The sequence below is a fragment of the Vidua chalybeata genome, chromosome 10 (assembly GCF_026979565.1).
Source record: "Vidua chalybeata isolate OUT-0048 chromosome 10, bVidCha1 merged haplotype, whole genome shotgun sequence".
In the NCBI taxonomy this organism is placed as follows: Eukaryota; Metazoa; Chordata; class Aves; order Passeriformes; family Viduidae; genus Vidua; species Vidua chalybeata.
The window spans coordinates 21,330,965-21,357,127 of record NC_071539.1 but is presented as its reverse complement, the minus strand read 5'-3'; the positions used below and the strand labels follow the sequence as shown (position 1 = coordinate 21,357,127).

The 26,163-nt window shown below is 53.7% G+C and overlaps 1 protein-coding gene across 2 annotated transcripts; it reads right to left on the bottom strand.

Annotated features, from left to right (window-relative positions):
* Positions 1-236: 236 nt before the first annotated feature.
* SLCO2A1 (solute carrier organic anion transporter family member 2A1) lies at positions 237-24,398 on the bottom strand. Of its 2 annotated transcripts, XM_053951205.1 has the most exons (14): positions 23,973-24,392; positions 13,375-13,512; positions 10,870-11,032; positions 8,672-8,887; positions 7,514-7,612; positions 5,815-5,942; positions 4,717-4,798; positions 3,623-3,787; positions 3,133-3,322; positions 1,948-2,107; positions 1,448-1,611; positions 1,205-1,269; positions 980-1,103; positions 237-873 (listed from the first exon to the last, which is right to left on the bottom strand). In XM_053951205.1, the coding sequence occupies exons 1-14, from the start codon at positions 24,060-24,062 to the stop codon at positions 753-755; spliced, it is 1,905 nt and encodes a 634-aa protein (XP_053807180.1). In that variant the 5' UTR covers positions 24,063-24,392; the 3' UTR covers positions 237-752. The 2 variants fall into 2 exon arrangements, with proteins under 2 accessions (XP_053807180.1, XP_053807179.1); XM_053951204.1 differs by having other exon boundaries at positions 237-1,103; positions 23,973-24,398.
* Between the last annotated feature and the right edge of the window lie 1,765 nt (positions 24,399-26,163).

The following is a 26,163-nucleotide window of genomic DNA, read 5'->3' as shown; positions in this document are numbered from 1 at the left end:
CAGGGCCGGGCAGGTTCCATGGGACTGCAGGCAGGGCTCCTCGGCCGGGCCCTGGGCTCTGTCTAGCCCCTACCAGCCCTCCCCCATCAGCGGTGGAGCTGCAGAAGAATGTGCCCCTCTGCCACCATTTCTTCCCCTTTCCCAGCTGGACTGTGCTCAGCTTGGGCCAGGCTGTGACCTGCAGCCTCCCCCAGGGCTTATCTTGCTGGTGGGGAGAGACCAAGAATGCACCGCAGTTGGAAAAGTGACCTTTATTTAAAAAATAAAAAGAGCAACAAACCCCAGATGTTCTGCAATAAACCCCTTGTGATGTCTTGTCCCAACACGTGTGCGGTGTCCCTGCTGACCTCTGTGGGGGCTGCGGGCGGGGGGACACTGGGCAGCCCCTCCGGGCTGGCAGCCACCTCTCCTGCTCCTGTCCCAGCCGGGAAGGCACCTCCCGGCCGGGAATGTCGCACCGGAGCGGGACCGTGCCCCACGGCAGGCACTTCTCCGGGTCCGTGTGTTGCAGCCCCCTCGGCCTCCTGCTCCAGCTGGCCGGGGCTGCCCCTCCCCGGGGGCAAGCGCGGCTGGAGACCCTGGGAGCTGCCATTCCCAGGACGGGGCTGGCCCGGAGCATCCCTCGCCGGGAGCACCTGGGCTGCGGGAGAGGAGCTCGGAGCTGCGGAGTCGCTCCCGTGGGAAGTAAAACAAACCCAAACAAGACAAAGTAGTGGCAGTGGGTGATGGGGGTGCGAGTCAGTCCTCGGGGGCTACACCAGCCCCGCCGCCTTCTCCTGCACGTTGTACTCCTTGCTCCTCTTCACCTTCCAGCTGATGAGGGCGAGCAGCACGGTGCCCACCACCTTGTAGCCCACCTGCAGCCCCAGGTATCTGCCGGGAGAAGAGCAGGGACATGCCGCGTCTGCAGCTGGCACTTCCAGCCGGCCCCAGGCTGGGCTGGGGCCCCTGCCGTGCCCGGGGCCAGGGCGCAGGGTACCTGTTTCGGAGGAAATCGTTGTTGTAGTAGGCGCAGAAGCGGCCCGGGGTGCACTGCTGCTGCTGCCAGTAGATGCAGGAGGAGTCGATGAGGGCTCCAAACATGGCCGGGGCCGGCAGCCAGGCTGGCGGGGAGAAAGGATAGGGTCAGCTGCTGATCCCGAGGGGTTCGGTGCCTCTCGCAGCTCCAGCAGCCCCCCAACCTCATTCAGAGACGGACACTCACCCAGCAGTCTCATCAGTAAGAACTGGACTCCGATGGCAAATGACTTCTCATCCTGGTTCACCACCCTGCAGGGGAGAAGCCACAGGAGGTCAGAGCTGCTGGCCCTGGATTTGGCCAAGACTTGGGCTGGTTGCACGTTTATGACATTTGTCCTGACGTTTATGACTTTGTCCTGTTGATCCCAACATGAGGAAACACTGTATCGGCTCCCCCCTGGAACTGAGGACCCTGCACACCACTCACCGTAACACCATCATGTAGAGGGGGTTGTGGGACAGGCAGGCGACCAGGGCAGCAAAGGAGATGAGGAATATGGCAGGAAGGAGCATATGGGAGCAGCTGACTGGACAAGAGCCCGTGTAGGTGGAGAACAGCTCATTCCCATTCAGGGAACAGTTGTGGTAGATCTGTTGGAAACGTTTGGAACAAAACAGACGTCAGACTCCCAGCGCCAGGAGCAGCTTTCTCGGGACAAATCATCCCACGTCCCTGTGCAGGACACCCATAAGAGCACCAGCTCCAGTTTTAAGGCACAGCCATGGCATCCTGTAATGGGATTTGCCACCATCCCTGTTCCTCCAAGCAGGTTCCCAGGGCCTTACAGCAATTTTCCAGGGCACCTTCCCAGGGCTCAGCACACCGTGTGGAAAAGGTTCCACCCCCTTATGGCATTTGCTGGCTTCCAGCAGCATCACTCCACTATTCCCAGCAAGGCTGCTTTGCTAACCACTTGCTTTACTCACCGTTTGTCTGGGGTTGGAGGGGTTGGTGGTGCCGTTGGTGCAGCCAGCGAAGCAGGGTGAGATGTATTCCGTGGTGTTTTTCCGGCACACGGGGTGGAAGATCTGCTTCGAGCATTGGCACCCAACCCGCGCCTTAATCTGCTGCTGGAAATTGGGTGTACTGCCAGAAAAGAGGGGGGAGAAATTGGTAAAAAGTTAAGAAATAGGACAGGAAGAATTTAAAAAAAAAAAAAATCCCTTTTGCTAGTTGAGCAGTTTTCCTGTTCCTGTTTGGGCTGGGACACTGCCAGCAGCAACCTGGCCTTCTGCCAGCCCCTGATCCCTGCAGGTACCTCTGGAAGTGTGCAGTGAATGTCACAGGAATAATGTTATGTCTACAAACAAGTACTGACACACTTCTTTTATCTTTTTTCTTTTTTTTTTTTTTTTTTTTTTTCAGCTGAAAATTAATCAGCCAAAAGCCTGTAGAAATGGAGCTGGGCTCCATCCAGAGCTGCACAAACAGATGCGTGAACAGCCACAGCTGGAAACACCACATGGACACAAACTGAAAGTGGGCATGCTCCCAAACAAGCCTGATGGCTGTGGAAGTGAAGAGGACAAACCCAAATCAGCCCTGTCTTCCTTCACTCCCCCAGGGAGTGCATCTGCTGGAGTCACACAGCCTGAATCCTGCAGGAATGTGGCACTGGGGAGCTGCCCTTGGGCAGGGTGGGATGGGGCTGCTCCACCCCCTGTGGGAAGATGGCATCAGAAATCTCTTCCTTGCTGGCAGTGCACTGGGAAATGAGCTCAATGCACTCGACATCAAGCCTTGGTTATATACAAATGTAATTTTTATCTTAGGAAGTCATGGTAAGAGCCAAAAAGATCCACTGAGGTGAGGAGAAAGATGATGTCCAGCTGGAATACTGGGAGCGTGTGAAGTGATGCGGACACAATGTTACTAATTTTCCCCTAAAACTCCAGAGTGAAAAATTACACCCTGCTTGTTTGGCCCAGAAAATCATGGATAAACACCCTCCCAAGCTCTCTGGGCTGTGAAGCAGCCGGATTTCCTCCATGCAGTGGGGATCAAGGAGCAAGAAGCAGCATGGTGATGTCTTTTGCCTCTCCACCTGCGTGTATCCCTCCCCACGGATAAGAGCTGGAGAAACGAGGAGCTGGGAGCAGCACCTGCATTACCTGGGGTGGTAGATGCCCTCGATGTGCCCTGTGGAGCAGCCCATGAAGAAGATGGGCAGGCAGATGAGGATGGAGAAGACGAGCACCACCACGGCGAAGCGCGGGATGGCGCGCAGGGAGAAGGAGAAGCGCTTCATGATGATCCCTCCCAGCAGCATCCCGAGTGCCGCTGCCGGCAGGTTCACAGCTCCTGCAGAGGAATGGAGCCTTCAGGGGGGTCCTGCCTGCCCAGAACCCCTCCATGGGCAGGGGGCAGCTCTCTGAACCTCACAGGAGCTGGGAGAACCCGCAGATCCAACTGTTGTCCAAGACAGCCCAAGGCAGCTGGGGAACTACAGGTCAGGAAAGTCACCAACTACCCCAAGGTGAACCCCAGGTCTCATCCAAAAATGAACTTTCACTGACTTCTTCTCCAGGATTTAAAAAGCCTGGAGAATATGGGCAGTTGGCTCCCTGCTGATGGATATTTTTTGCCTCCGTCCATGCTCACCAATGAGGAAGTTGGCCTGGGAGGGGGAGGCACCGTACTGCTTCTCCAGGAATTTGTTGAGGAAGGTGGCCAGACCCGCAATGACAGAGGAGAAGCTGCACTGAGCCAGCACCAGCAGGATGAAGAGGGGGTTGAGCAGCAGCCTGAGGAAGATCTTTGGGAATCCTACAGGGAAACCATAGGAAAAATGTCTTTTAGCCATGTGATCTTCACACCAGCCATTTGTACTGGGAATAAACCCCCACCCTTAGCCTGCTCCCAGTAAGGATGTCTGTGGGATGATGATGATGATGATGATGATGATGATGATGATGATGATGATGATGATCTGCTGGGGATGTCTGCGGGCACGGGGAAGTGGGAGGGGAGACATCCTTATGTGTCCATGGACGTGTTTTCCTGGTGGACATTGTGTACTCTGGCCCCATCAACAGAGGCAGATGGACCCTGGGAGCAAGTCTGTTTATTTGGTCTCTTATGAGTTTTCTAATTAGAAGAGAGTGGTGGAGAGCCAGCATCCATTAAAACTCAAAGAGAGGAGAAGAGGGAACTGACAGCTCCAGGATATGACTGCAGTGGAGGAAGAGGCAAGGAGGGAGGGGCTTTATGTGGGAAGAAATCCTCCTGGAGCAAAAAGAGTCATTAATCTGGTCCCTCAGCAGTGACATCCCTCCCAAGCCTCTTTTGGCTTCACATAAACAGTGTCAGCTGCAGTGCAGTGACCTCGTCGAGGAGCTGGTGGCGCCGGCAGCCTCATGCCCACTCCTGGAGCTGGGGTTAAACCTCCCAGCGACCCTTTTCCGGCACACTCGTACCACTTTAAGGTCCTCAACACAAAATTTGGAAACAATTCAGGCCCCACAGAAGTGGGGCTTCAAGAGGTCTGTAGCCAGAGGGAGGCTGTGCCCACCTTCCCGTGGTCCTTAGGCCCTCGTGGTGCTGGAGCCGGTCCACACACGGTGCTGGGCTACCAAGGACTCCCAACAAACCCCCTCGGTGTGAATCTGCCGGTGTGGGGGTCCCCACCCACCCCACATGGCCCAGCACGGCCCAGCATCCCCATCCACCCTCTCCTGGACCCCCCAGGAGTTTACTTTTGATGAACTCCATCAGGGAGGTCTCTTGAGCAGCCCCTGTCTCCATCTTCCTGAGCATCCCGGCCTCCGTGTTCCGCTCCTGGGAGGGAGAGAGGAGCAGCCTGTGGTGAGAGGGGCTGGCAGTGTCCTGGCACAGGGAGGCTCAGGAGGGCCAGGGTCTGTCCCAGGGGCCTTTGACCCCAGCCAAGCCTGATAAATTACAGCAAAGCCCCATCCCACGTGCCCTGAGCACTTCTCCAAGCTGGGAGAGCTGGGAGTGTTCACCTGGAGAGGAGGAAGGCTCTGGGGGGACCTTAGAGCCCCTTCCAGCGCCTAAAGGGGCTCCAGGAGAGCTGGAGAGGGACTTTGGACAAGGACCTGGAGTGACAGCACAAGGGGGAATGGCTTCCCACTGCCACTAGGGTTAGATGGGATCTTGGGGACAAATTCTTGTGGTGGGGAGGCCCTGGCACATGGTACACAGAGAAGCTGTGGTTGTCCCATCCCTGAAGTGTCCAAGGCCAGGTTGGATGGGGCTTGGAGCAACCTGGGATAGTGGAAGGTGTCTCTGCCCATGGCAGGAGGTGGAACAGGATGAGCTTTAAGGTCCTTCCTACCCAAACCATTCCGGGATTCTGTGATTAAAGGGGTGAATTATCTCAAATATCACTGCAGCCCCTGAGCAGAGCAGCAAGACAACAGCTTGTTGTTGGGGGATTTTAAGAACTTGGAAATCCTTTCTCCCCTGAACCCTGACAAAACACCTCCCTTTTCACTCTGAAAATGAAAGTTAGAGATAGTTCAGCTCAAGTCTGGGGAGTCCTTTAGCCATAACTGTGAAATATTTTGGGTTAAATTTTACCTTTAAAGAATAAACAAATAAACAATTTCAAAACATAACTAAAGTATTTTTGTAACAAAACCAGCGGGGTTGGGCTTTGAAAACACCAAAATAATACATATTAATTATTTTCCACATTTTAAAATTTGTTTTAATGGGAAAGGGTTGCTGGACTGCCTTCCTCCCTCCTACCCCTCTCCTCTGGGGACAGGTATTCCTTCCTTGAGCACATCCCTGGCTCCAGGACGTTCCAGCCTCTGGACATGAGGTCTCACCTCTCCTTTCAGCATGTACCGAGGGAAGAAGAAGTAAGGGATGGAGGTGAGCACCAGGCAGCCCGAGGAGATGAGCAGCCCCAGCCACCAGGCTCCGATCCACCGCTGGTCGCTGGGCGTCAGGTCCACTGTCATTGAACACACAAGGACACACTGTAAGAGCTCCAAGGGTGAACGGGACAAATCTCCATGAAAGTATGGACTGGTGGAGTATGAAGAGTCCCTGTGGGACAACCCAAGGGTCTCTCCACTGGCATGTAAGAGCAAATGGATGGAGGTGGGAGCTCCCACCAGTGTTGGCAGCAAGACCAGCCCTGCTTGTGTTTGACCTTTGTTTTCCCTGGCCAGGGCCCTGTACTGCCACTCATCCCAGCTGTACCGAGCCTCCCAGGTGACTGCAGGATGGATTTGGTCAGCATGGAAGCACGCTGGTGGCACAGGTTCAACTGTAACCCCGAGCCAACCAGTGAGGCAGAGATTATGGGGGTCTGACTCCATCCTCTGCCTGGAGAACACAGTGGGTTGGACCATGCTGCTGACAGGGATGCTGAGCCAAGACAGAGACTGGGAAAGACTGCGCTGCTTTCCTGGAAAAAAGTTGCTCTCCCATTGTTCCAGGCTTGGTCACTTGCTGCTTGCAGGGACCGAGGGAAGGCCCTGTGCTGGCAGAAGCTCCTGGTTTCCGAGTGGACCAAACTCCGGGCGCCTTCTCCGGAAAAAGGAGGAGAAGGTGAGAGCCGCTCTGTCTCCAGCACACACATCCTTTGGCTGGGCCAAGAGGTGCTCACGAGAGGTCTGACAGATTGCCTGGCTTGGCTTGGGGACACAGCTACCCACGGCCGGGATGTGGCAGCTGGGAAGGAACCGCGGCCAGCTCCGGGTGGGAGCTCCGTGCCAGGGTGAGACAGGAGAGGAGCCCACACCCCACTGAAACAATCAACCCACTTCCCCAAACAGGACCACTCCACTCTGGAGCTTGGACGTCATCATGGAGCGACCAGGCAGAGGCTGCTAAATCCGTCTGCCGCCGCAGGGAGTGGGCCAAGGCTTTTTGGCATTTCCTGCCCACGTTCATTTATTATTCTTATCAGGCACTGGACAAAAATGTCAGGCTCTGATCTCTCTAAGGAAACACAGGAAAAGCCACGTTAATGATGGAGCTGGGGAGAATTCTTTAGAGATTAAGTTACCAGAAATAATAAGCACATGCCATGGATAAAGCACATTATCCCTGCGGTGGCGTCAGCTCAGCCCCTCTCTCTGCAGGTGCTGGTGGCAAGTGCTGGGGAGGAGGATGGGTAGACTCAAGTTCTCTGTGTATCCATAGGGCAGCGGTTGCTCTGTGGTTCACTTCTCCATCCCTGGACTCCTCAGATTTCCCTGTTCCTCTCCACCACCATGCTGGGGTTGTGGGACACCTCCTCAGTGTGGTGGCAGTGGACAGACTCCAGCCATGACCTCCAGTGCAGCGCCATGAGTTGGGCATTGGAATGTCCCTACCCCGGGGCTCTGCTTCCGTGCTGGTGTCAGGACCACCTGTATCTGTCCTTATGGGGTGATGGAGTATGGTGGGGGTGCTTTTCCAGATCAGTGGGTTTTATGGGTCACAGGACTGGTGGCTTCTGTCACCTTTCATCTCAGAGTGACCTTCTGACCCACTGAGGGTCTTTAGGACCTCTGCTACCTGAGCAATACTCACCAGTGTCAACCCTCCCGATATCCACGAAGAGCCGCAGCACCACGGACCCCAGCAAGTATCCAAAGGCAGGGCCAAACACAGCAATGGCAAAGAGGATGGCTGGGAAAAGGGAACACAGAGAGCCTCCTTGAGCAGGGAATTGTAGCTTCCATGCAGATATGGCTTCTGTCTTCCCAGGGAATGCAGGAATGGTGGCACAACACACAGAGGAGAGAAACCACCCTTCATCATGCTTCAGATGGTGAGAAGGTCCCCACTGCCCCGACACTGAAGGTGGTGTTTATCTGACAGGAACAGAGGGGGAAGGCAGCTGCCTGTGGACAAAGTCCCTCTGCTCTGCTGCCATCAAGGCTTTGCTGACAAAATGCAAGTTGTCAGCTACACCATGAATATCCATGATATTCATGAACCTCAGGGAGCAGTAGGGCACTGATATCCTGGGCTCACACAGGTGATTGAGACCTTCATGTCCTCTAGGATGCCAAGGAAACAAACACATCCTAATCCTCATATCCAAGGAAAAATGTTTGGTGTAAAGGTCAGGAGAGGTGAAAGATTCTGAGGGCAAAAAGGCCACCAGACCACTCCAGGTGTAGCTGAACCCTCCCATTCCAAAACAGATAACCCATAAGGTCAGAACATTTTCTTTTAGTTTGTTTGAAATGACAGGATTCAAGTTCCCTCCTTGAGAGAAACTCTTTACACAACCTTCTCAGGATGTTTAAAAGGAGGCAGTGAGCTTGAGCTGCATCAGACATGATGCAGAGAGGTGGAATTGCTGCTATATTGAGGCAACCCTGGAGCCATTCACCCTGACAGAGACTCCCACAGCACTAAAGGGAGCACCTGTATTATAAACAACACACCAGGCCCACTTTCCTTCCTCTTCAGAACCTTTCAGGTTCCTTCAGTCCTCTTTCCTTCATTTTCCTTGCAGATTTGAGAATTCTAAGGGATCAGTGGGACAATTCATTGGAACAGTGATCCCTCGCTGCAGAGGGAAGACAAGAATGCAGGAGCTTGGAGCAACTTGGTCTAGTGGAAGGTGTCTCTGCCCATGGCAGGGGGTGGAACTGGATGAGCTTCCAGGTCCCTTCCAACCCAAACCATCCTGGGATTCCGTGAAACAGAACAATGTACAGCAATGGTCCCACTTACCAACATACAGTGGGGAATTGTTGGAGTCTGCAAAGTCGTCCACGTAGGATATCCCAAAGGGCTGGATGGGCACAGTCCCGATCCCGGCCAGCAGCTGGGCAATGACCATCATGGCCCACATGCTGCTGGCCTCCTTCTCGGGGTCCCGGGTGGTGTTTGGGCACACAAATCTACTCTCTGCATAGCACAGCTCAACCTGCCCCTGGCTTTTGTTGCCTGGAAGGGAAAAAAAATGAGCATTTCAACACTGGGTACATCCCCTGCCTCTTCCCACACTAAATCCCCAAATAGCAGGAATCTCCCAAACTTGCTGAATAGGCATAAACTGCTGGATTTTGGATGGATTGCTCATTTTATTCAGCAGTTCTCATCACTCTGCCCTTCCTTTGGAGTATTATACTGAGGTCAGAGTAGCAAACAACAAGGCTGTGATTTTATTCAAAATTTTAAAGAGTTTATGCCATGGAGTGAGGGTCCTCTGGGTTTAATGAAGGCAGACCTAACCCATGGCTGGTTTTTGCTGTCTGTGGTCTCTGCTCCCTTGTGGTACCTGGGCAGGAACAGGGAGTGATGCCCTCTGGGGTCAGCTGGCTGCCCTAAGCAGGACTCCCTGCCCTGAATCCCTGCTGCCCCCATGGCTCAGGAGTATCCCAGCTCCTTACAAAACATGGCCCTTGCTTCTTCATACAGCCCAGACACAGGGGGGTCTTCACCCTGCTCCAGACTGCCATGGAAACTCCAGCCAGGACTGAAGTATTTTTAGTCTGTGAACAGACTGAATGTGTTCTTTTCCATCATCAGGCAGTCCTCATAATGCTAATATCTCTGTCTTGTCCATCTGTTTTTGCAGTCCATCCTCTAATCCTGTTCAGTTTAGCAAAGGTGTTCTGCAAGAATTGTGCTCTGTACAGAGCTTTTGGGTCAAACACAGTTCTTGGTACTTTCTTCTGAGCTTTTCAGTGAGTTCTGGTTATACTTCAATGGTTGCACACAAGCCCAACACTAATCAACTGGGGCATCAGCATTACTTGATCAGGGCATAATTCCTGTCCACTTTCCTTATTGTTGTCCCTATTCACCCACACAGGGAGCCCAGCCCTGGGCAGGGAGCAGGGTGATACTTGCTCCTTCCTCATTTCCTTTGCAGTAAGAGCAGCCCCTGTCCCAAATTCCGAACCTCTCCATAGCCTGATGCATGAATTTAAGCTGCTGGAAAACTTGGCATCTGATGCCTGATTTACTCTCCAAATTCAAAAGTCATGGGATGGGGATGAGAAGAGATCTGGGTTTCAGAGGTGGCAATCCCCATGGAGCCTGAGGCTCATCAGCATTCTGAGGATTTAGGGACCAAAACCACTTTGGAGAGACCAAAGTCAGCCTTGTGGCAAGTGATGCTGGTTCTTCTGCTTATTCCATTCTGCATGGAAAATAGAGCTGTCATTGTTCACACGAGCTTGTTCCCAAAGCCTTCCCAGTTAAAGCAGCAGCCTTCCTTGGATCAGATCAGGATCCTGGCCAGAGCAGAGCAGGCCCTGGGACAGGGCAGATTTGCTATATCACAGAATTCCAGAATGGTTTGGGTTGGAAGGGACCTTAAAGCCCGTCTCATTCCACCCCCTGCCACAGGCAGAGACACATTCCACTATCCCAGGTTGCTCCAAGCCCTGTTCAGCCTGGTCCTGGACACTTCCAGGGATCCGGGGGCAGCCACAGCTTCTCTGGGCAACCTGTGCCAGGGCCTCACCACCCTAACAGGGAAGAATTTCTTCCTAATACTTAATCTAAACCTACTCTCTCTCAGAGAAGCTATGGCTGCCCCATCCCCACAAATGCTCAAAGACAGACTTGGAGCAACCTGGGACAGTGGAAGGTGTCCTGCCCATGGCAGGGGCTGGAATGAGATGGTCTTTAAGGTCCCTTCAAACTCAAACCATCCCACGATTCTGTAACAACAGCTGGAATAACACGTGCAGGAGAGGCAGAAGAAACCCCACACGTAATTTTTTTGCATTCAGAAGGGGTTCCAAAGCTATAATGATGCAGGTTTAACCAGCAACTGCCCACCTTAGGGCACTGCCTTCAACCACTGTTCAAATCACGTGTGCCCTGGGAACACCCCCTTTCTGGGGGCAGTCACACGTCCCCCATCCCGGAGCAGCTGGATCTGGGTTTGTGGGGGCACAGCTGGTGGCCCTCACCCGTGCTGAGTGCAGTGTACTCGTAGGGGCCCGACAGGAAGTGGGGCAGGGTCACCAGGAAGGCCCCCAGGGCCAGCAGCAGCCCCCCGATGCCGATCACGCGCGGGCGGTGCACTCGGCTGCCGAAGTAGCTGACGAAGATGATGAGCACCACGTTGCCGATCTGGAAAAGGCACGGGGAAGAGGGAGGAATGTGAGAAGACATCACTGAGGACATCCAGACCCTATGGCTGTGTCTGGGTGTGTGGACAGGGCTCTCATCAGGAGGTGTTTGACGCTCACAGGAGCATCCCCTGGCTCTGTGTGTTCACAGCACGTTACTGCTCCCTTCTCATCTCCAGCCACAGGGTCACTCCTTGGCCTCGGCCACCTCTGGGCAGCCCTTGTTGGCATGAATGACATGACAGCCTCCCTGTGATCTGGCTGGGGCTTTTTCAGCACCCACACCTGGCCCCCACCCCAAAGGCATCACAGAATCACTTAGGTTGGAAAAACCCTCCCAGACCATCAAGTTCAACTGCTCCCCCAGCACTGCCAAGGCCACCGCTGCCCCATGTCCCCAAGTGAAACATGCACACATCTGTTAAACCCCTCCAGAAATGAGGACTCCACCACTGCCCTGGGCAGCTGTGCCAGGGCTGGACAGCCCTTTCAGTGAAGACATTTTCTCTCACACACAAACTAAACCTCCTCTGGCACAACTTGAGTGTGGCATTCACATTCTCTGAATAGAGAGACATAATTCTCTCTCTCGGGATTTTTCCTGGAGAAGCACAGAGAGAACAAGAAAAAAACAATTCTTATCTGCTCCTGTGTTTGTCCCATGTAGAATGTGGTATAGAGATTGTTTACCCAAGGTGACTGCTTGATTAGAGTCTGGTGATGGTTGTTTGGATTCATGGGCCAATTGAATCCAGCTGTGTCAGACTCTCGAGGAGAGAGAGTCACGAGTTTGCTAGTTAGTGATAGTTCTTGTTAGTATAATATAGTGTAATATAGTTATAGTATCATATAGTATAATAAAGTAATTAATTAGCCTTCTGAAATCATTGGCATTCAGAGCACATTCTTCCCAGGCCTTGGGTCGCTTTTACGATACTTGAGGCCATTTCCTCTTGTCCTGTCCCTTGTTCCCTGGGAGAAGAGATTGACCGATAATGTGGCATAAACTGACAATTCCTCCAAAACCAGCAAGGAATGAAACATATTGCCTCCATTCCTGTGACTCAAACAGAGATGAGCCCTGCTACAAAGTCCAGCTCACTGCAAATATTTATGACCCTAGACATTTGCAACTGCAGACAGCGTCAACTAGAAAGCCATGAAACCACGCAGCTTGCTCAGGCAAGTGGGTGAACACCACAAAATTCCCATTACATGGGCTTTAACAGCTCTGGACAGCCTAAACATCATTTTAACTTTGGCATGTTGAAGTTGTCCCTCATTGCAGGGGGTTGAGCAAGATGGCCTTTAAAGGTCCCTTCCAACCCAAGCCATTCTGTGATTCTATGTATGGCTAAGAATACTTTGTATTTATGTTTGTGTGGGCTCCCTTGTTTGTCTCTTTGTGGGTTTTGTTCTTGGAGTTGCTGGAGGCACCAACACACTGAGATTGTTGTCCTGGACAGGCAGGGCACCTCACGTAGTCACACACAGCAGGAAGTCTCAGTGGGCCCCGAGACGTCTTTTTAATCCCAAATGTTCATGCTGGTTGAGGTAAGACTTGGGCATCCACTTCCCTAGGGATCCAGGAAGATTCCCAGTGTCCAGCTTCTTGATGGAGCATCCCATGTGCTCACCAGGGAGCCCATGAACAAGTGTGCTGGCACTTGGTGCCAGCAAAAAAAGTCTCTGCCAGCAAATCTTTTCCTGTCATTTCCCAGGCCTTGAAGAGCTGCTAGGAAGGGCAGAATTCCTGAAAATGTGAACGAGGAAACTTATTCCAAGGAATTTCTTGATAAGAAAGTGTTTGTGAGAAAATCCTCAGCCAGCCCAGCAATATGCCTTAAACTGCCAGAGGGCAGGGTTAGATGGGATATTGGGAAGGAATTGTTCCCTGTGAGGGTGGAGGCCCTGGCACAGGTTGCCCAGAGAAGCTGTGGCTGCCCCTGGATCTCTGGAAGTGTTCAAGGTCAGGTTGGACAGAGCTTGGAGCAGCCTGGGGTAGTGGAATGTGTCCCTGTCCACGGCAGGGGGTGCAATGTGATGGGATGAACTTCAAGGTCCCTTCCAACCCAAACCATTCTGGAATTCCATCCAGTGGAAGTCTGCTCTTGTCCAAGGGACATCACCACAGGACCCCCCCGTTCCCCCCCCCGAGGACATCCTGACCCTGACGTGGCAGAGCAGAATGAGGTGTGACGAGGTGTCCCAGAGCACAGCACAGCTGCTCCTCCCAGCACACGGAGGCTGAGGAGGCCCTGGGTGTGAACAACCCTGAGACCCTGTTTTGGCAAGGTGCCCCCCAGGTCCTGGCCGCACTTCGGGCGCTCCTCTCCCAGTTACCTCGTGCAAGCTGGAGATGAAACCTGAAGAGAGGCTGGAGAGCCCAAAGCGCTTCTCGATGGTGGTGAGGCTGCTCTTGAAGTTGGCGCTGTAGAGGAGCTGGGAGAGCTGGAGGAGCCCATGGCACAGCACAAACACCTGTGGGCAAACAAAGAGTGCCACCCCAGTGAGGACCCACTTGGAATCACAGACTCATTAAGGTTGGAAAAGACCTCCAAGGTCATCAGGTCCAACCTTTTACTGGGTACTGCCAAGCCCACTAAACCATATTGAGAAGTACCACATCTACTCAGTGTTTGAACACTTCCAGGGATGGTGACCCCAGCACTTCTCTGGGCAGCCTGTTCCAATGATTAACCACTCTTTCAGTGGAGAATTTTCCCTGCTATCCGATGTGAGCCTCTCCATGCACCCTTTGAGGCCATATGAGACCACAGCGCTGGCAACCACATCCTGCATGAGTGTATTGCAGCTGGCTTTGGCCAATGGCTGCACCTCTGGCATGGAGCATCCTGGGATTCACTCAGCTGGAAAGTCAATTAACTGAACCTGCTCCAAGGGGTGTTGCTAGAAAAAGTCGAAAAAGGGCGTTAAAAGCCCCAGAGGGAGAGGATGAAATGTGCACAGCGTGGTCTCACTACTGGGAGATTCCAAAATAGTATTCCAAGCCCAGCATCTTCCCTTGAGCCGGGCAGTGAGCCGAGCCAGAAGCCAAGCTTAGCAGAGGCAGAGGAGGGAATACAGAGAGTCTGGGAGAAATCTGGCTGAAAGAGCCCGGGTGGGCTGCGAGAGGAGAGCGCTTTCAGCCAGGGATGCAAGAGGCAGCTCACAAGTGTCTTTTGATCTATATTTAGTCAGAACAGTTTTCCTTTATTTTTCTTGGAATGGAATGCATCCACACAGTGCCAAAAGCAGTTAAAATCAATTAAAAAAATCTCAACAAACAAATTTAAAAAAATGAAAAAAAAACAAATGGGGGAAGGTCTTTTAATTTAGATTCACAGGAAATCAAATATTTGCTGAATACCGGAAGAGTGTCCCTCAATGATAACGTCGGGAAGTGCGGGATGATGGATGGGGGATCAAAGGTACTGCAGGGCTGACAGATTCCTGATGTCCTTGGCCAAGAGAGCAGCAATAGTCCTTTTGAGTATTTATCTGGAAGGGCGGTAGCGCCCAGTAGCGCTGACCCATTAAATGATAAAAAAAAAAAATCAAAAGAGATCAGCTTGGAGGATGCAAATTCCATAAGTGGGTGGAGTCGTGTTTTGGGAGCAGAGGATGATGCAGGACCAGGCCCAGCAATCGTAGCAGAATTTGGGTAGAAGATGGGCAAGAAAATGGTTTCTTGGGTGTCTTCTCCTGTGAAGGAAGAGCGATCCAGCCAAAAGACGTGGCTGGGAATCTAAAATCATAAGGGATTGGAGAGATGCTGACAGACAGAAAAAGAGAAGAGGATGGAGATGAAGAAGAAGGAGAAAATGGAGCTCTGGCAGTGTGAGGACAGGTTTGAAAAAACCTGGAGACCATGAGGAAGATGAAGAAGAAAGGCAAATACCCAAAAATGAGGAAAGAAGGATCACAGGCACAAGCTGCCATCACGGAATCCCCAGCCACATCTCAGAGGGGTGAGAGCAGACAGGCTGGCATCAGGCTGGCATTGCCATTGCAATAACCAGGAGAGGACAAAGTCCCAAGCTGGGACTTTGCCCTGACAAAAAGCTGCAGAACAGGAATTTGGGGTGTAACGTGGGAAATCCTCCCAGACAGGGCCAAAGTGGAAGTGAAATATCTGCCAGTAAACTCTTGAAGCTGAATGACCTCTCCATCCTCCCACTATCAGCTCCCACACTTGAAATCCCATCCCAGGACAAAATCCTGCGAGTGGAAGCTGGATCCACCACGTTCCCCAGGCCTGGCCTGGAATCACTGTGGGCCAATCTGGAGCAGAGGGGTGACTCCTGTGAGGATGGCAACTGGAGAGGGGATCTTGTTGCCAGAGAACATGAATTTTTGCCCGTGTGGCTCTGGCCAGACTCTACAGAAGTCACTGGAGCAACGAAGTGCTGGCTGGACAGCAGCGGCCGAGCTGCAGAGCAGCTGGACACAGAGCTCTCCTGGAGCCAGGCGTCAGCCGGGGAAGCAAAGCTGTTTACCAACAGGGAGGGAAGAGGGTGGATCACCGAGGCCGAATTTAGCGCAGCAAATGTCAGCCCAATCACAGGGCAGATGGGGACATGGAGTGTTGGGGACAGAGGGGATGCTGGCACGGAGGGAAGATGAGGAGGAGAGGCAGGCTGGCTCCCCAGAATGCTGGGGGTGGCAGGAGATGGGTTGGAGGCATGGAAGGACCATGGGAACCACAGCAGGAGAGGAGAGGGACAAGCCATGGGTAGAGAGGACAGAGAGGAAAAGGCAGAGCTGCCAGGAGATGGCCTGAGATGTGTTTATGCCTTGGTGATAACCTGGGATGGCCAAAATGGAGCCCTGGATCCAGAGATGCCTGGGAACAAGCTGGGGCTGCCTGCCAGGAGGGAAGATAAATGCAGCTGGAGAGCACCAGCAAAGGGAGAGGAAAACTTTGGGGTGTGACTGCTTCCGCCTGCCCATGGGTCCTTCTAATCCAGCTCTTGTCTGCAGGATTAACCGGAAAGGCGGCAAAGCCGGATGGATCCTCCAGGGATGGGATCCCACCCTGAGACCACACAGCAGCCTCAGCCCTCAGATGTGCAGAGCCCAGAGAATGGGAGGGGAAGGGCAGGGGTGATTTTTTTCCTTGGGAAGAACCTGCCACCCAAAACAGCCAGAGAAAAGCAAAACAACCTTTTCTGCAGGACTTGTGCATCTGGAGCGTGGCTTTTCCAGACACACTCCAAGTGTGAGTTGAGGGAGGTGAGATGAGGCCTGATCCAAGACCTGAATTCAGCAGACTCAGTTTTAACTATAATAAGGACATCCCAAACCTTGAGGGCTCTGAGTGCAAAAAAACTGGGAGAGGGCCTTACTTGGAGGGCTCCCCAAAAGGAGTCCATGCACCCCCTGAGGCTGGTGGACATGAGGGGCACCACTCTCCTGTGTCCCCTCACAGGTCCTCACCGGTCTCTCCCATCCCTGTCTCTCTTCCCACACGTTCCCATCCCCACATGTTCACGCCGACCACCCACAACCTGCTGGCTCGTGAAACCAGCCCTGGCCTGGCCCTTCCAGCTGCGCCAGATGTGCTGTGCTGCCCCACGTTCCTGCCGAGCAGCCCCAGGAGGGGAGGGAGCTGCCGTAATCCATCTTCCCTAATGACAAGAAGGGGCTCTTAAGGAAGAGCCAAGCTCACTTGCAGGGAGGTTTCGCTGACGCAAAGCCGACACGAGGGCGAAGGCACGGTGGGAGGTTGAGGAGCCGGGGGCGCTCCCAACGCTGACCCTCCGGAGCAGAGGCTCCCACGGGAGCCTGGAGTACTTTTGGAGCTGCAGGCAAGGAGTGATTGCAGACAGGCAGGGAGCAGCACAGGAAGGCCAAAGGCGTGCACCCACGTGGACCCCCCCAAAATCCCCTCGTAATCATCCCCGCTCGTCTTTTGGAGCAATCCTGACTCCAGGCTGTTTATACAAGGCACTTGACTCCTTTCCAAAAGGAGCTGCATTTAGAAGGGAAGGAAACTCCTGGGGGAGACAGGCTGCTGCCCCCACCCAGCTCGTGGGGACCAGCACCTCCCAGGGCAGTGCTTTTTCCAAAGGAAGAGAAACCCACCCCATGGCAGGGAAGGGGGAGGACTGGTTCTTCCATGCTCTGGACAGTGAGAGCTGGCGAGGATTCGGTCAATCCCAGCTTAGACTTCCGTCTGAGATGTCTCCAACAAATACTCAGGTTTCATTTCATAAGATTGAACCATATCTAAGGAGCCTCCAGGGATCTCCAGGAGTCAGGATAAGGCTCTGCTCTGCAGGGATCACAGGTTTGGGATGATCCTGCTACATGTGGCACGGCCATTGCTCCACCTGGAGGAGTGAGTTAAGGGTTAATTCCTTGCTGTGCTTCCACAGTTCACGTCCAAAGTCATCCCTCACCTCATTTTTCAGTGTCTTCCCCTTGGCAGCCCTGGTTGGAGATAAAGAGGGTGGAAAAGTTGACGGCACTTGTGCTAATCTCCGTGCCCGGTGTCTTTCCCACAGCAGTGGGGATGGAAAGAGCCAGGGCTTTCTCATTAGATGGACACAAGGACTGCCTGGAGAGCTGGAGACCCTCACAGAACTTATCCAAGTGCTCCCAGGTGACTGATGACACTGAAATAGAATGTGGCCAAGCGCAAAATTAATCTGGCTGGAGTAAACCTTTGCAAAGGAGTAGGAGAAAGGATGCTCCATTAGTTTTTCCCTATGCAGAGTACAATCAGAGTTGAGTCCAAAGCAAAATTGTTTGATCCAAGTAGAAAGTCAGAAGACTTTCCTCCCAAAATCAGGGAACATTCCCCCCAAAGCAGGAGACTCCAAGCTGCCCACCTCTGGAGTCTCCTTCCACTTTAATTTCCTGAGCTTGCAAGAGAAAAAAAAGGAAAAGGAGAGGGGAACTGTAGGAATTAATAAGAATATCCCCAAAATTTTAATAATAAGAAGACAGTGTTTATTTTAGAGTAGTAAGATCAACTCTTACTACACTGGGAGATTCTCCTGCAGTAGGACAGCTGAGGTTACTCAGTCCAAAAGAAATCTATCAGCTGGATATGGAAAGTGTAGGGTTAGGGTTAGGGTTAAATAGGGTGGGGAAATACATTCCTCCTTGGCATCACTTTCCTGTGGGCAGCTGCCTGGATTTGCAGATCAAAAAGTACCACGAAAGATGAAAAAAGCACAGCATTTCCACAAAAAGAACCAAATACCCTGCACAGAGCCCATCCTTTAGCACAGAACCTCTGAGCCTAGTCTGATGGCAGAAGCTGACTTCTAAGTAGGATTTCTATTGCAAATAATAAAATAATATAAAAATTAACCTGATCAGGGATTGCCTGAAGCATGCTGGAATGATGATTGTCTACTGCCAAGCCACGCACGTTTTACACCCCCCGGCTGTCACGTGCAAAGACAATATTTGCTCTTTTTGCAACAAACACAGACACGGGATTTCCTGGCACTGTATCCCTGTGACTTTGCAAGACCCATAAGATCCCAGCTTTGCCCAGAATGGAGGTTTTTGGCTGCAGAGGATTGCTGAGGCAGACCCTCAGTGTGGGCTGGTTCCCAAGAAAATAACCGCCCTCACAACAGGACGCTGGGCATCCCTCAGCCTTTCCTCCCTCCGGCAGGTTGGGTGGTTGGTCTTCCTTCATTCTTTCCTGAAGGTCTCTTTTCCTTCTGGGGCATCAGGATCCCGCCAGGGTTTCCTTGAGGGCAGGTCCAGGCTGGCTGTGTTTTGCCTGACCCAGAAGAGTGTGCAAACACTCCTCCCGCCCGGCCGGCCGTGCCTCGTGCTCCCTATCAGCGTCACTCCTCTCCCGTCCTGCTCCCGATAATCTTATCTACGCTGACCACTCCTTGCTTGTGTTTGGGCACCCAACCACCTCGCCCCTCATAAAATTACCTTGTCTCAGGTCTCCTAGACCTTGATCCCACTAAACTTTCCAACCCATCTTTTTCCTTATCCCACTGCTGATGTTGCTGGTGAAGACCAGGTGGTTCTTCTCTTCTGGAGCATGATCCCACCAAAAGCGGACGTGCCCACAGTGCTGGACCATCCTGACCCAACCTGTGCTGCCTGCTGCCAGCACCATCACCACAAATGCTGGAGGACCCTGGTCACTGCAGGTTCTTTTTCTCGTGTCGCTAAGGACCCTCCTTGTGTCTTTGCCACAAACACTCATCCAACCCGCCGTGCCTGCCTGCACAGTGCCCAGAATTGCAATATTGCTTTGATTTTCCAGCTTAAATCCATGGCTCTAATCAGCCATAGCTTTCTCCTTTCCGTGTTCCCCTCTCCAAACCTACAGCCACGCTGCCTCCAGATCTGCGACTTGATAAATCTCCTGTTCTGGCTAAACAAAGCAATTAATAATCTTTTCCAACAGGATATGAGAGCACAACTGGTACATCTCCAGGCTTCTAGAATACACTCCTCAGCAAATTCCTTTAGTCCCTTGGAAGGAAGGGACAAAAAACTTGCCCTGCTGCTGTTGGGACCTCAGACCCCAAGGCCAGGCTACGTTTCCTCTGCAGAAGACATCCAGCCTCCCCAGGGAGGTGAGAGCTCCCTGCTCACTGCGTGCTCCCAGCACCTTCACCCCAGGATGCTTTCAAGCCGTATCACACTCTGAGAGCCCACAGTCTCCTCCTGACCATGTTGTCCCCCCTTCTACTCTCTTCCATTCCCTCCCTCTCCTTGCCCCAGTACAACACCCAATTTAAACCTCTCCTAAGGCTTTTAAATCTCTCTCTGGATCACCTCCAGCTGAGATAAGTGAGAATAATTCTCTGTTGTCCTCCTGTTTCCTTTTCCATGCCAGGCAGTCTGCAGGCATGGAAAAATAAAGCCTCTGCCTGCACTCACAACACTTTCACACTGCTCCTCTGTGCTCTCCAGCTTCCAGCTGAAGCCAGTCCAGCTCCTCTAAATCAAAAGATATTTATAAACCTCTCCTCCTTGTCATCTTTCTGGGGATCCCAAAATCAATTAAAATAGTTCAAAACCACGAATGAGACAGTAAAGGCAAAGAAGCCAAAATATCTGAGGCTCTGTAAACAGAGAATTCCTGTGAAATAATCATTTTCCAGTGGTTGTCTGGGAGCAGAAAATGGACATAGAATCATAGCTTCATTAAAGCTGGAAAAGAGCTCCAAGATCATCAAGCCCAACATGAGCTTAAATCACCTGGTTGGAGCTTTGGACTGGGGGGCACTGATGGGGTTCCTAGCCATGTGTGGGTATCAAGAGGACCAACCACCTTCTCCACCTTTTAAACCAGTTTCAATCCTTTAGGCTGTGAGGTGCTCGGTGTCCCCAGTGCCACCAGGTGCTGGCATCCACCTGAAGGTTGGGTTCATCCTGCATTTGCCGAGCAGCACAGCTGCAATTCCCCAAACCCCAGCGCCAGTCAGCACAACCCTGGGAGCTCTGGGGAACGTCCAAGCAGGAGGATGTCCCTGCCCATCAGAGAAATCATGGAATGGTTTGGGTGCGAAGGGAGCTTGAAGTCCATCCTGTTCCACTCCCTGCCAGGGGCAGGGACACCTTCCACTATCCCAGCCTGCTCCAAGCCCTGTCCAGCCTGGCCTTGGACACTTCCAGGCATCCAGGGGCAGCCTCAGCTTCTCTGGGAACCCTGTGCCAGGGCCTCAGCAGCCTCAGAGCAAAGAATTTCTCCCCAGTATCCCATCTAAATGTCTCATCATCACCCCCATCTCCACCAGTGCTGTGGGGGGATGCTCCAGGTTCCTGGCCGAGCTCAGGAGCTCAGCAGCCCCAAAACCTCCCAGCCCCAGAACCTGAAGACATTTTGTGTTCTGCTTTGTCTCTTCCGGGGGGATGCGGGTGGGAGCAGCGGGCAGAGGGCTCGGCAGCCCTGCACTCGAAGCGAAGGCAGCGGCCGGGCTGGTTCCAGCCGTGAGGCATTGCAGCAGTCACGCTCGCCGCGGCCAGGCCAGGCGGAGCCCGGCGCTATCAGCGGGACCGAGCCCGCTCTGTGTCACTGCCGCAGCCAGTCCGTACCCACGTGTGACCGGCCGTGACTCCGCAGCACCACACGGAAATGTCACAGCCGGGCTCCGCGGGGAACGGGGAGCAGCTGCCACCGCACCTCTCCCAGCCCACGGCCACATCCACCGGGAATTGCTTCCTGAAGTGCAGCTGCACCCTTCCTGCATCCCGAGCGTCCCCAGGACTCCGTCCCATAGAATCCCTCAAACTGCCCCTTCCCACCAGGACTTCTCCCTCCCCGATGCCCATCCCTGGCACCATTGTGTTCCCACACCTCCAAATGTCAGTGGCAATGGCTCCAGCTCGGGAAAACACCCAGGGAGAGATGGGGTCAAGTGCAGGGGGTGGTGGTCCCTGTCACAGGGATCATGGAGGGCCAAGGTGGTTTACATGGAAAAATAATTTGTTATTTTGGCCCCAGCCCTGCAAAAGACACCCTGGATGTGATCCCATCACGTGGGTTTTGGGGATTAAATATGAGCTTATTGATTAACTCTTCCAAGTCTTAATCGTGTCCTTCCAAGCCTATTAAAAGTAGGGAAATTTGTTGTGTGGAAATACTGTCCCCATCAGAAACTGCCATTGTCTGTGTGAGGATGTTGTGTCTGATGGCTCTGGGGAGGGTGATGCCTGCAGCTTCCCATAAAATTTGGGGTTGGATGAGGCTTTTTTATAATCCATCATTCATAGCACCAGAATGTACAAATAAGAGCTACAAACCCTTTCAAAGCCAGATGTTCACCACGCCTTGCCCTCTGATGACCATTCACTCCAAAACTCCCCAAACCTGGAAATTCCACTGTGGCACTTTCACATTCTACTCATTTTTGAGGGCTGAGGGGACTGACACTGCACCCAGGCTAATCCTTTCTGACCCTGAAGAAGTTCTTTTGTTAATGTATATGTTTTTAATGCAAATGCCACAGGACAGGAAGAGTGAATAGGTCAGGAAAGGGTGGGGGACCTTGTTGCCTGTCAGTTTATACATTTGCTGTCAAAAGCATGAATATTTCTCTGAGGGATGGGTGTCCTGACTGCCCACCATCCCAGATGGAGCACATCATCCCTCTGATGCCAACGAGCACGTTTGGGTAGAGCTCAAACTGTTCCTTCATGTGCTTGCACGGTGCCACTGCCAGCCTGCTGACTTTTTAAACCAGAAACAATTCTAAACTAGAAGTTTTGAAATAAAAACATTAAAAAGCAGTTCTAAAGCTTTTCTTCAGGCAGTGGTTTTCCTGCCACTAGCAAAGTGACACTCCTGAGTCATCTGCCCTTGGCCAGATGCCCCTAAAAAGTCCCATCCAAGTGCCCTGGGGCATGCGGGGTGCTGAGCACCCAGCCTGACTCTGGGGCACCCACAGCCCACACCCTGAGGCTGCCTATGGGGTGTACAGATGGAGTAGCATTTATTTGTTGGGGCTTTTGTTTTTTAACCCGAAAGTCTGACATCCTGCAAGAGGGTTTGGCAATGTTTTTTCACTCCAGGCTATTTTTGCTTGCTGTCAGTTTCCAGAAAAGAGCACGAACTGCAAGAAGGGCTCTGGTTTTGGGTGACTTTATTCACCCCAACTCAGGGTTATTACTGCAGCAGCCTGGAGGGGGCTGGGGGCAAATTTTGCACCTCCAGCAGAGCAGAGGACAGGTCAGCAGTCCCCTCCAGAGGAACATTAGTGTAGCCCAGAGGCAGCCCCAAATCATCCAGCGTAATCTCAAGCTCTTTCTCCTGGAGCCCACAGCCAAAAAGTGTCATCAAGCCACCTGCTGGAATAGCCCAGCCTGGGCAGTGGGGACCTTCAGGGGTATGAGACTGGGAGACATCACCTGGGACCATGCCTCCAGCCCTGGGAGCTCTCAGGAGGAGCAGCCCCGTGGTACCCTACAGCATTCCCACAGAACTCCAGCACAGCCCAGGGAGCAGCGGGCAGCAGCGTCCCTCATGCAGGGTGAGGGAAGCGTGGTGGCAAACAAAAAACCCCAAATCCCGACCATGGCACCTTCTCCACGGCCACACATCCTGAAAACGCCGGGCTGGGAAGTGCTGACACAGCACAGCACACACGCTCGGGTCCAGGAACACCGGAGGGAAAGCACAGCCCGGCCCGGGCGGCACCGGCAGCACCGGCACGGGAGGGTCCTGCCCGCCGGTGTCTCCTGGCACATCCCCGGAGCTGCACCTGCCTGCTCCAGGTGCCCATGTGTGGAGATGCTGCCAAGTGAGGCATGGAAATCCCCCCTTCCAGGCACATCCAGGCGGATGTCCCGGGGACAGGAGCCAGCACGTGCAGCAGCCTCGGTGCACATCCAAAAACGGGCCAAAGAGCGGGGGGAGAAAGGACGGGTGAGGTGTAAAGGCAGGATGGGAAAAGTGACACACGGCCGGGCTGAGCGGGGTGCCCTCACGCAGGCAGTGAGCTCAGGAGCCTGGAGCTCAGGCAGGATCCGGCTCTCAGGTGGCAGCAGGTGAGGAACTGGGCAGCCAGCACCGGAAAACCACCTCAGCCCACCGAGCTTTTGTTTCTGTCACTCAAAAACTCTGCTCGCCCAAGTTTTTAAAGCAAGTACTGCAACACTTAAGGCAGTGTTTTCCTTTCACACCAGGATGTGGTTAATCATTCCCTAAGCAGCAGCACACCGTGTACGAGACGCCGTGGGGAAGCTCACGGAGAGCTGCTCCATGGGGTCAAACACCCACGTGCCGGGCAGGGCATCACTCCGAACCCGCAGAGCCCCCCGGCCCTGCCCAGGCAGGATTCCCCAGCACTGCCCCAGGAGCTGATGCTCAAATTCTGCATCATCAAACACCCTTCGTTTCACCCGCGGTGCGTAGGAGGGACACGGGGATGCGTGGGGTGGGCTGGGGTCCCTCTCCAGGCAGGAACCCCCCTCCCTCCCCGCGAGCATCCCTGCCCCATCCTTACTTTGATGTTGCAGAAAAAACTCCTGGAGCAGGTGCTGGAGCTTTTGGGGATGTCAACCGGGGATTTGCCAACTTCGGGGCGGACTCCCATGGCGAGGGCTTCCCGGGGAGCCCGGAATCGTCGGGCTGTGCGTGGGCTGCCGCCGCTCTCCGGCCCGGCCCGGCCCGCACGGACCGTGCCGAAATCCCTCCGAGGCTGCGAGTGAGCCCGGCAGCGGGAGCGCCAAGTTCTTATAAGTCGGCTCTCGGGAGCGATGATGAAACGCTTTCTCCTCCCTCTTTCACTTTGTGCGCCGAGGGAACTTTAAAGTCGCAGGAAGCAAAGGCAGCGCGCATGGAGCAGGTGGGGGCGAGGGCTCGGCGAGCCCGGACACTTCGGGAGTGCGGGCTGTGCTGGTGTGACAATGCTCTGCCCGCCCGTGGGGACACCCAGCGCCCCGACCCGCCTCCGTGCTCGTGTGCCAGGCTGCAGGACGCGGCTGGACAAGGAAACGGCACTGGCAGTGGAGCCTTCCCGCAGGGAAAACGACTGGGATTTTAATTCAAAGGTCTCCCGAAGGGGCGAGAGGAAGGGGAGGCACCTTTCATCAACTGAGATTTGGCTCCCAGGTGGTGGGAGGGGGAAACTGAGTGGCCAGATGGAGAAATCCTTCCCCGGGCCGTGGAGTTTTGGAGGGAGAAAAACCTTCAGTGTTTGTTTTTATAGAAAAAGCTGCATTCGTGAAGCTCCTGAGCACTGTTTTTTTCACCAACACCTCTCGGGGCTTTGTTTATGCAGAGCACTAATTTATTTTGCAAGCTCCTCTCAGGGGGAAACGCGTCAGAAGGAGAAGGGCAGGTTGATCCAGCCGGAGGAGAAAGCAGCTTCAGGTGTTTTGTCCTCATTATCGCTTCCCTGCGTAAAGCCGGTGAGGAGAGCAGGGGGACCCCACGCGAAACAGTGGGGCCCACCCTGGACTGTCCTGAGGCTGGAGAAATAAATCCCAGCTCCCGGGATGGTTTCCTGGGAGGGCTGGTGGGTCCCAAGGACCGGGTCCCTCTCAGTGGCACCCCCGGCCCCACGTCCCGCCGCGCTGCTCACCACGAGAGGGTGCCTGGAGCCCGTGGGAAGCGGCTTCCCGGGCGCTGCCGTCCTCCCTCCCGGGTGAGGACCCTCGGGATCTGACCCTGCCAAGGGCAGTGTGACAATCAGCGCTGCTAAGATAAAATGAGCTCATTTGGGCTGTCAGCTTCCCAGTTTCTGAAGCCCGTCCCAGGACGAGTGGGTGTCACTGGCTTTGGGGTGGCAAAAGAAGCATCCTTCTTTTCCAGCTTTCTTTTTCCACTCCCATCCCTGAATTTGCCAGATCTGGGGCCAGGACATGGCATGAAGAGACCCTTTACTCCCCTCAAAGTTAGCCAAGCCCTTTTACCCAACATTCTATGGCAAGAGGTGGAAGTTTCAGCCTTACCAAGAGAAAAGCTCAAGTAAACCAAAATCTCTGCTCTTCTCCCATCCTCCCCGGGAGCCCAGCGTGCCACTGACCTAATTTTTCAGGCGGTGCCTGACCCGCTCCCTATTCCGTTTATTTTGCAGCAGCTGTGAGGCTCCCTTTGTCATAACAACCCCCTCACGTAGCAGCTGTTCTGGCCACTGACTCCAGCTTTTCCCTACAAATCTGTCTCCGTACAGCAAAACATAGCAGGGAAGATGCCTGACAAGTCTGAGCCCGGCCTGGCAGCAGGGAAACACCCCTGCCCTGATGGCCCGTGCCATGGAAGGGGCTGGACACCCCATGAGGGGAGGATGGTGACCCCCACAAGGGGAGGCAAAAGGCTCTGGTGGGTCAAAAGGGAATCGAGACCCTTTGCATCTGCCTCTGGTGAACATCTCTGGGGGCTGGATGTTGCTGCCCCACTGGAATTGTTTAGATTGGAAAAACCCTCTAAGAGCATGGAGTCCAACTGTTCCCCCAGCACTGCCAAATCCAGCACTAACCAGCACCAAGTGCCACATCCACACCTCTGTAAATGCCTTCAGGAATGGGGACTCCACCACTGCCCTGAGCAGCCCCTTCCAATGCCTGACCACCCCTTCTGGGAAGGAATTTTCCTGATATCCAATCTAAACCTCCCCTGGCACAGCCTGAGGCCGTTCCCTCTCATCCTGTCTCCGTTCCCTGGGAGTAGAGCCCGACCTCCCCCTGGCTGTC